Source organism: Octopus bimaculoides, chromosome 24 (genome assembly GCF_001194135.2).
Source record: "Octopus bimaculoides isolate UCB-OBI-ISO-001 chromosome 24, ASM119413v2, whole genome shotgun sequence".
In the NCBI taxonomy this organism is placed as follows: Eukaryota; Metazoa; Mollusca; class Cephalopoda; order Octopoda; family Octopodidae; genus Octopus; species Octopus bimaculoides.
In genome coordinates this window covers 12,357,081-12,367,829 of record NC_069004.1, presented here as the reverse complement: position 1 = coordinate 12,367,829, position 10,749 = coordinate 12,357,081, and the positions used below count along the sequence as shown (strand labels likewise).

Here is a 10,749-nt window from a genome sequence, read left to right as displayed (position 1 = left end):
GTCCATTTTTTCCTGTCTTGGTTTGTGTTTGCCACCTTGGAATCCTCTGTGTAGTTGGTTGATCCACTACTCAGGAAGAGACTATTCTAGAGTACGTCCTGTCTGGTCTTCGAAACGTCTAGATAGAATAGAGACAGCTGATGAAGGGATATTCCAAGGGGCTTTCCGTTTTCCTATGTGTTCGTTCCGTTGTCTGTAGTTTATTGTTCTAACGTCCTGTACCCTGATATGCATGTATATACACATGTAGATGTAAGTATGTACATATATGTGTGTATACATGTATATATATTCTTTGTATTATTATATATATATATATATATATATATATCACTCTGTCTATCTATCTATTTATCTACCCTAGTAAATAAATTATTCAAGAGTAAATGCTACAGTAGTGATGGATAAGCAGAGTCGAAAGATTGGATTTGCAGACCATTAACACCTCCCTGTGTTTTAAAACAACACTCGGAAAATATTTAGGAAAACATTAGATTAACTAGAATAATCAGCTTAAACACACACACACACACACACACACAAATACACTAACTATACACATGCACACGCTCACGGATGACAATAATACCCAATCTGCATGCAGCTAGTGAGCTTGCAAAAAATAACAGCCAAAACTCCTTCAACTTACACTGTACCACCCTAAAACTAGAACATAATGAATGATGTAGTTCTGAGAATGCTGTGCTAAGAGCAAGAAAAGATAGGATGGTTATGGCAGGAAGATTTTTGATTACAGGTCTATGAGGTTTGGGCTGAGCTAAACATTAAGAAAATTGCAACAACAACAACGCTGCCACCGCCACCATCACCACTAATTGCCACTATTGTCAAAAGTAATAGGTACATTATTTCTTTGCATATATATATTTTACACATACAAAATATCAAAATGTTTGGTTTAATTTGTTTTTTTCAGAAAATAAAATGGAGAAAAAAAAAAGAAAAGGATTTGAAAAATCTATGAATTCTCCATAAAAATCTTCAAAGTTTGAAGATAATGGTGTACATGTGAGGCTTGGAAGAATCTAGAAAAAAAAAAACAAAAAAAAAACAGCAAAAATATTTTAGTGTTGTGATGTTGGTGTGTTTTTATAGCTAGGCTTTCTAAGCAATAAAGTTGTGTTTATATGGAAACAAAAGCCATAGCTGCTAAGAACTGGTAAATGTGGCAACAGAATCAAAGACAGAAATAAAGGAAGTTTACTGTGTGAATATATTTTCACCTCTTAGGTGATCCGGAGCAAAGATTGTGACATTCAACTCTTGAGACCCCGTAACAAAGTCAGAGACTGAAAAACATTAAGATAACGCTGTTTAATTAAAGATTTTGGGTTTTGGAAAAAGTGATATTTTTAAAGAACAGCAAAAGGCAGAGAAGATGAAATCTTCAAGTGAACGAAAAGGTCAAATAGCTGGAGTGGTGATGATAGTGATGAAGGTGGTGGTGTTGGTAGTGGTGGTGATTGTGGATGATGTTGGTGATGATGGTAGTGGTAGAGATGGTAGTAGTTGTGATGGTGGTGGTGGGAGCAATGATGATGGTGTTGGCAAGTCTGTTAATGGACATTGAAATCACAGATAATCCTAAATCAGGAAAAGCTATCAAGCAGCAACAATGGTTAGTTTTGGCAGCAATAAATCACAGAATGAAAGTTTGGTTTGATTAAATTCAATTTATTGTCCAAGTAAGACTAAGATGAAAGTTAGCGACACAATAAATATTGGGGGTCACACATCTCTCACAAAGGAATGAGGGTCTGATAACTGGGAAATTAGGGCAGCAGAAATTTTATCTGAGTCATGAGAACATTGGATAGAATGGCTGGCAGTATTAGTTGTGGGTCTCTGTGTACGGAGTTCAAATCTCACTGAGGCCAGCTTAATAAAGTACCAGTTAAATACAGGAGATCAATTCATCTTTTCTATCTGTCTCTCCTACTCTCTGGAAGAATACAGCCATACGGATGAGTTTAAAATACCCAATACACAGTGTATGTGATAACAGCAATCTCTACATGACCTTCATGATAGAGAAGTGTGATTTGAGGAAAGTTTGGCTGCTGTTTCTAGCAGGTTGAAAGACCACTTAGAGGAACATTTAAGTGGTTTGAAATTGAACTCCCAGCCTCCTGCCAACCATGTTGTCATGTAGGTAGTGTAATATTTTGATTTTCAAGCTGGGTGCCGTCCTTATAAACAACTGCTTTACAACAAAGATTAGGTGAATTTGAACTCAGAACATAAAGACGGATGAAATACCACAAAGCATTTTGCCTGAGGTGCCAATGTTTCTGCCAGCCTGTTGCCTTAAGAATAATAGCCCTGATGCAGTACCAGGCAGCGGCTCTCATGGATTCTGATCTTAACTGATTGGAAGTGTTATCGCATATATATTTTGTCTTTATTTTATTGACTATGAAAGGACAAACGCCAAAATCAGCCTTGGCAGAATTTGAACTCTGACCTTATCATAAGGATGGATGAAATGCCACTAAACATTTTGCCTGGTGTGTTAACAATTCTGCCAGCTTGATATAATAAAAAAAAAAAAAAAAAAAAAAAAAAAAAAAATATTCAGACAAATACATAACAAAAACACCAGGACTTACAAATATATATAACATACAGAAAATTGCACTACTGGGCACTGCACACATCCTACGCAAAACACTTTCAATACAGTAACCATAAGAGCACCACATACCCAAGGTGCACAGAGCTGCGCTCGGTAGTGAAGTGAAAGCACGTTATAAAAGTAAAACTACTGAACAATAATAATAATAATAATAGTGTGTGCCTGGTGTACCCTTATCAGATGGGTAGTCATGATGGGTATATTGAGCTTCATATATTTGTACCACAGAGTCACTTTGATGGTATGCATTACTCTCTCACTCAATAATAATGATGGACTCACCCATTGAAGATGGCATATGAGCACTCGGCTTTCGGCTGAACAACCTGCTGCACAAATGATTTGTTTATAGTGATCAAATGTTCGTGTGGGATATTAGCTCACTTTCTTGACCAAATCAACGTTGACTGAACAGGTGCATGGTGTACCATGTGTCAGGTGTTGAAGTGACCGCAAAGCAACATGAGATGAAGTGTTTTGCTCAAGAATACAACACACCACCTGGTCTAGGAAATGAAATCACCATCTAGCGATTGCAACACCCTAACCACTAGGGATGCCCCTAATAATAATAATAATAATAATAATAATAATGATAATAATCCTTTCTACTAAAGGCACAAGGCCTGAATGGGGAAGCAGGCAAGTCAATTACATTGATCCCAGTGGTTAACTAGAACTCATTTCATTAACTCCAAAAAGATGAAAGGTAAAGTCGACCTCAGTGGAGTTTGAACTCAGAATGTAGAGATGGCTGAAATGCAGCTAAGCACCTTGCCCGATGTACTAACAATTCTACCAGCACACCACCGCCATAATGATAATAATAACAATAATAGTGGCGGTGGCGACGCCGCCGCCGCCGACAACGATGATGACAATAATAATAATAATACTAATAATAATAATAATAATAATAATAATAATAATAATAATAAAGCAATGCCTGAAATCATTTGCTAAAATTTTACCAGTATTTTTTCTTGAGAAAGTTTAAACCATTCTCTGTGAGAGTTCTGCCATTTGTATAATGGTCTGTTTGCTAAATCTTGTAGAAAACATGATAATTCCATACAATTTCATAATGGCGACACAATTCTTTTTTTTTTTTTCTTTTTGTTTAAAGAGAATTGATATTTGTCAAAATATTTACTCAAACACTTAATGTTACACACCATTTTACATTAAAAGGTTCATTTGAAATTCCTCTTCTTCTATTTTATTTTATTTTATTCTGTTCTTATTTTAGGATACCATTTCACCAAATTCATTGATTCAATTCATTTTACTTCTGTAAATAATTGAATGTTATTTTGCCTCAGTTGGCAACCGGTTCTTCTTCCTAATCAGTAGTTTACTAGAGAGAAAGTTTGCAGATCTGGTGAATGACTAACAGGAATTACTTAAATCATTTATTTTACTGACCATTAATTTTGAAACAAAAAGACGGAAAACGAAACGTTATTTACATACAAGATTAGGCAAAATAAAAATTGGATAAATTTTATCTCATATAAATAAATCTGGTCACTGAGAGGGTTTTATTTTTGGTTTTTTTGCTATTTGTGTAAGAAACACTATGAATGATGGAATGAGCAGAAAATAAATGTATTTTTGATGGAGATATAGGAAACGGTGAGCAAGATTTTGGTATGGAATTAGCACATGAGTCTCAGACACAAACACTGTAAAATGAAAAAAAAATATTGGAGACAGAACTGAGTTTACCATTTCTAGTATTTTGAGATGTGCTAAATTCTTCACCAAGATGTCCCACCCACACAGATCAATTATATAGTGACTCGATCTGCTAAACTAGCAGCCAAAACCTCTTATTGTTTCTTTTAAAAAAAGGGATATGTAAAAATGATGCATTCTTAGATATACAGTATTTGAAGAAAGAAACGGATTGATCACAGCTTGGTCCCAAATGAATTGTCTTTAATTGTACACTTGCTCAAGGGTCAGGGCTTCTCTAGACCACAATAACAACAATAGCAACAATGATGATACTTACAGAATAAACTATTTGCCAAAACAATATCAATAACAGTAATTAATAGTGACAAAAGCAGTATTTATACCAAAAGTCAATATTTATCCCCACTTAAAAGTGGATGTTTTAGAAAACAGAATATCGTGATAGTTTTCATGAGAGAACCTTCCATGTGGACTTGTGGTGCACATAAGCACTTGCTTTTATATCACTAGTGAGAGATAATCAACTGTGCTTGATTAGACACTGAGAATCTATGTATATTGCTAGAAGAAGAATTGCTGCTATCTCTAGCTTTTGGGCATCTACCATTGACAGGGCCAAAGAAGGCAGAAATCACATGATCTGCTAGTACTGGTAGCGATATATACATGAGGGCTTATATGTATTGTCAGTCCATATGAGAGGTTCTCTCATGGTAAATAACACAGTATTCCGTGTTCTAACACAACTTCCACTTTTAAGTGAGGATAAATAATATCAATAACAATTGCCCCCTTTTAATACATCCTTGTTAAGGTATCCCAATGACTCATAATTTTCCCATACTGTTTGAATCCCCTGAAACACAGACGGGACAGATGTCTTCAATGTCTGTTCAGTTCTTTAACGTTGGTTTGGCCTTCAAGATATGTGCAGAGCAGCTGAGCCAGAGAGGGGACAGATGGCTGGTAGAGCAGTAATCATTGCCATAGATAAACATTCAATACTTTACTGTGAGTTTCCCCATTTGAACTTTGTAGCAGATCAGAAACAAGTTAAAGTTTGAAATATTTTATGATCCTGAAGTGAAAGCATAGTCTTTGAAAAAAAAAGTTATAAATGTCAGAGTACCATGAAAAAGCCATTTCATATTGTGAGGCCCTTACTGGAATTGGTGTTATTCTCAAGAAGTCCCATAAAACCAGGGTATGTTCAATGAAGCCCAAAACATAAAAGTATTCCTTTGATATTTAATTTTATAAAATTTCTTCAATTATTTGAAACCATTTTCTTGGATAAAATGAAAGGAATTTCAAAATAAAATCAACAATCTAATGGAATGTCTATAAAGCTACTGGCCTTACAAGAAATAGCAGCTGAATCTCTATTAAATCATTGTCTATCATCCTACAAGGACCCATTTGATAGTGTAATTCTAGATACATTATGCCTGACAATAGATGAGATGGTCATAAGTGGAGATCTTTTGATCATAATTCTGCTTGATCAGAGTTGACCATGGGCTAAACAACAAAAGTTTAATGCCTTTAATACCTTCTGGTTAAACATCCACCCTTAAATTTCCCTTAAGTTACTTTCTCCTCTATTAACAAAATTAAACTTCTAGATACATCTGAAAAAAAGCAAAAAGAAAGGAAAAAGACAGGATGGTCATGACTGGAATGTCTAATTGACAAGGCTTTGGTCTAGAACTTAACAACAATGTCAACTGTTACTGATTCCTTCAGTTAACATCAATACAAAGAATATCACCAATTTTACCCGTTGTCATTAAAATTCTTCTAACAATTATAAAGAAAGCACATACGCATGCAAGTGCACACACACACACACACACACACACACACACAGCTATACATTGAAAGGAAATGACAAGAATTCTTACCAGTTTCTTCTTAATGGCATCAGAATCAACGTTGAAACCTTTGCTTGCTTGTAATTCCAGCTGAGAAGAGTGCAATTGCAACAATAAATTGTGCACCTCCTTCTCTACACTGGACTTGGAACCAGAGACTTTGGTGATTTCAGAGCGCATCTCTTCCAACTGGTTCTGAAAGAAAACAAAGACGATGGCATTAATATTTAAAACTGTGATAAAAGCTGTAGTGGTGGCGGTGCTGAGTCTTATAGCAGTGCTACAGCATGGTCTTTTACAATGATAGCTAAAATAAAGAATGTAACCTGTTGATTAATTGGAGCGGCACCATGGTCAGTCTGGTGGAGTTGAAACACTAACAATTAACCCTTTAGTGCTTAAAATGGCTATATCCAGCCAAAATATACTACATGCTTTATGTTCAAACTGGCCAGATTTGGTCTCTCACACCTATCCTACAATGTCAATCTAAAGATAAGTTACTTCATTATCAAGAAGCAATAAGGTGGTATATGATTAATTTAAAGCAATGTGAATAAATAAGAATTACATCTAACAAAATAATCTTATTTCTTTATTGCCCACAAGGGGCTAAACATAGAGGGACAAACAAGGACAGACAAAGGGATTAAGTCGATTACATCGACGCCCAGTACGTAACTGGTACTTAATTTATCGACCCCGAAAGGATGAAAGCAAAGTTGACCTCAGAACATAACGGCAGATGAAATACCGCTAAGCATTTCGCCCGGCGTGCTAATGTTTCTGCCAGCTCGCCGCCTTACAAAATAATCTGAATGCTAAAGAGTCAGCTCTTTGGTAATTTAAACAGGCCATATCAGGCCCAGATATTCTAAAGGTTTTATGTACAAACTGGCCAGATCTGGCCTCTCTCATCAACTCTACAATATCATTCTAAAAATTAAGTAACCTCATCAAAATCGCAAAGCTACAAAATAATGCAAGATTAATTCATAACATATGAAGAAATAAGCATTACTTTTGATAAAACATTGCGAACACTAAAGGTTAAAAGAAATGGACCCCCCCCCCACATCCCTAAAAAAACAAGGCCAGCAACAACAATTTTGAAACATGGAGAAGAAAATGAAGAATATGGTTGATGGCACCAATACACTGCTGTCTGATGGCAATGTGTACTAAAGTCTGACCATCCTAATTTTTCTGAGGTTCTCTTGATATTTTCATCTCTACACAGTTGCTGCCATTCCTTCTACTCTTGTAACACTGTGCAACATCTTAGGACAAATACCACAGTTACTGGCCTATCAACAGTGTACATACATTAAATATGATATGTCGGTTACTATAACATTATATCTCATTGTCCCTTCTTTTTCTTTTCATTCAGTTGTATTTTGGTTTGATTCGAGAAGGAAGGACTGGGGAAGTGGTTTAGGGTGTCACCTAGGGATAAGGGTCATATAGTATGAAGCAAATAAGCTGGAAGGGCCTGAATGAAGATAGCACAAGAGCAGAGCAGCTGAGAAGTAGAGACCACAGTAGTGGTAGAAAAGGAACAATGAGGACACAACACTTTGAAAGACACTAGAATATTATGCTGGTTTCAAATTTTGGCAAAAGGCCAGCAATTTCAACGGAGGGGGTAAGTCAAATACATTGATCTCAGGGCTCCATTGGTGCTTATTTTATCGATCTTGAAAGGATGGAAGGCAAAGTCAACCTTGGTAGAATTTCAACTCAGAACATAAAGATGGATGAATCAGTCCTAAGCATTTTGCCTGGTGTGCTAACGATTCTGCCAGCTCTACATTAGAATACAATATTACTGTTGTTGTTGTTATTGTTGTTGTCAGTTAGCCCTAGGCTTGTCCAAGTCCAACAGATCTATATGAAGTGTATTACAACCATGCCCATCCTGTCTTTAATTAAAATGTATCTAACCCTGAAATATTCCGGGAGTGTTTCCTTCTACAGGAGAGCAACAGAGTGCAATGGCAGAGAAAATTCTCCTATTTGCTAAAGAGGACGGACATATATTTATCTATGTGTGTGTGTGTGTGTGTGTGTGAATCTCATCTGCAGCGATTGTGCAGCTCCACTGGTGCAGCCATAAGTTCTGCTGTTGTCTGCAAGATTACTTATGGTGGTGCCAACACCAAAGCTAATGAGGTAATAATGAGTTGGCTTTCTTATCATCATTAATTAACTTCATAAAATTCTCACCTTACCAGTACAGAAGAAACGAATTTTGTAGACACTGACACTAAAACCACAACACTATGTGTGAGTTGGCATGTGTGTGTATATTTATGTCTACCTACACACACACATATATATATTTATGCAATATCCATACACATATACAAACACAAAAACAAAACAAAGACATACACACTGATACGCACACATGAAGACATGTATATGTACACACACACACACATATGCATATATATATGATTTATTTCTTAATATATTTATATATAGCAGGTGAATAGGTATTTACCTCATAAAGCACCTAAACAGATGATGGCTATCTGAAAACTGAAAGGTGGGAAGGTTTCTTAAGATGTCATGCATGTACACACACACATACAGGAAAGTCACTTGTCCCTCAGCACTGTTATTGTTATTATTATTATCATTATTGTCAATATCATCATCATTAAGGTGGTGAGCTGGTTGAGTCATGAGCATGCTGGGTAAAATACTTAGTCGCATTTTGTCCATCTTTGTGTTCTGAGTTCAAATCTACTGAGGTCAACTTTGCCTTCTAATCTTTCAGGGTCGACGAAATAAGCACCAGTTAAGTACTAGGGACGATCTAATTGACTGAATTGCTGGCCTTGTGTCAAAATTTGAAACCATTATTATTATTGTTGCTGTTATTATTATTAAGATGGTGAGCTGGCAGAATCATTAGCATGCTGGGCAAGATGCTAAGCGGTATTTCGTTCATCACTATGTACTGAGTTCAAATTCTACTGAGGTCAACTTTGCCTTTCATCTTTTCGGGGTCAATAAAGTACCAGTTGAACACTGAGGAGAGGGGTGGGGGGTCAATGTAATTGACTAGTTCCCTCCCCCAAAATTGCTGCCCTTGTGGCAAAATTTGAAACCATTATTATTATTCAGGCAGTGAGCTGGCAGAATTGTTAGCATGCCAGATGAAATGCTTAACGGTATTTCACCTGCCACTACATTCTGAGTTCAAATTCTGCTCAGGTCGACTTTACCTTTCATCCTTGTGGGGTCAATAAAATAAGTACCAGTTAATGTAATCAATTCATCCCCTCCCCACAAAAAAATTGCTGCCCTTGTGGTAAAATTTGAAACCATTATTAAGAATGGTGAACTGGTAGAATTGTTAGTATGCCAGGCGAAATGCTTAGTGGTATTCCTTCAGTTGCTACATTTTGAGTTCAAATTCTGCTGAGGTCAACTTTGCCTTTCATCCTTTCAAGATTGATAAATTAAGTACCAGTCAAGTATTGGAATCGATATGATCCACTTACCCCCTCTCCCCAAATTTCAGGCATTGTGCCAACAGTAGAAAGGGTTATTATTATCATCATCATCATCAATACTTGTTTAAATAGTAAAGTTGCCATGTTTTAGATGTGTGTGTGTGTGAAATTAATTTGTTTTTTCCCCTCACAGTTTATTCTCGGAGATTTCATTACCCAGTCAATGCTAAAAATAAGATAATCAGAATAAACACACTAGTCATACTGATCATAAATTATAGCTTCACTATAATAAACTGGAATTGAGGAATTTAGAAAAACCAGGAAACTATTAATAGTATACTGAAGTCACCATCCTAAAACAGACACAGACAGAATCTATCTATCATGCTTAGAAAGATGTTGATGAGAAATGAAAATATATTTCTGAAGTCCAATGTGAAGTATAAAAATCACATGTAGGGAATGCAATGAATTCTACATCAGAAGTACTATCAAACAATTATGCATACATCAAGACACATCTATGGAAATGCTACACCATGACATCTAGATTTCCATTGAAGCTACTGGCAGAAACATTGGAAAGTTGAGCATAAAAGAAGCTTTTCCTAATTAAGAAATATACATGACACACTAATAATAGATCAGAGTTGTATGTGACCAATTGGTTACTATAGCAACACATATCAAATAGACATACAACTAGAGAATAGAGAAGACAGTGAATACTGATTTTTCTTCAAATATTTCCCGAGGAAGGGTCTCAGCCTGAAATATTGAAATACCAAAGAAACTATCAATCTGTTTTATTTTTATGAATTTCATGGTTTTGACTTTTTAAAAAAATAATTATAAACATAGGCACAAGCGTGGCTGTGTGGTAAGAGGCCTAACCACATGGTTCTGGGTTCAGTCCCACTGCATGGCACCTTGGGCAAATGGCTTCTACTATAACCTCGGGCCAACCAAAGCTTTCTGAGTGGACCTGGTAGGCAGAAACAGGAAAAAACCTGTTGTGTGTGTGTATATATAATATATATATATA

General features: G+C 36.0%; 1 protein-coding gene across 1 annotated transcript in view; it reads right to left on the bottom strand.

Moving 5' to 3' along the window:
* The window catches only part of LOC106875554 (Golgi-associated PDZ and coiled-coil motif-containing protein), a gene marked incomplete at its 3' end in the record, with an annotated part of 492,718 nt that overhangs the window by 102,408 nt on the left and 379,561 nt on the right, over nucleotides 1-10,749 (bottom strand). Inside the window, exon 2 of the mRNA XM_052976516.1 lies at nucleotides 6,262-6,426. Coding sequence (XP_052832476.1) covers nucleotides 6,262-6,426 — 165 coding nt within the window. The remainder of the gene's footprint in view (nucleotides 1-6,261; nucleotides 6,427-10,749) is intronic.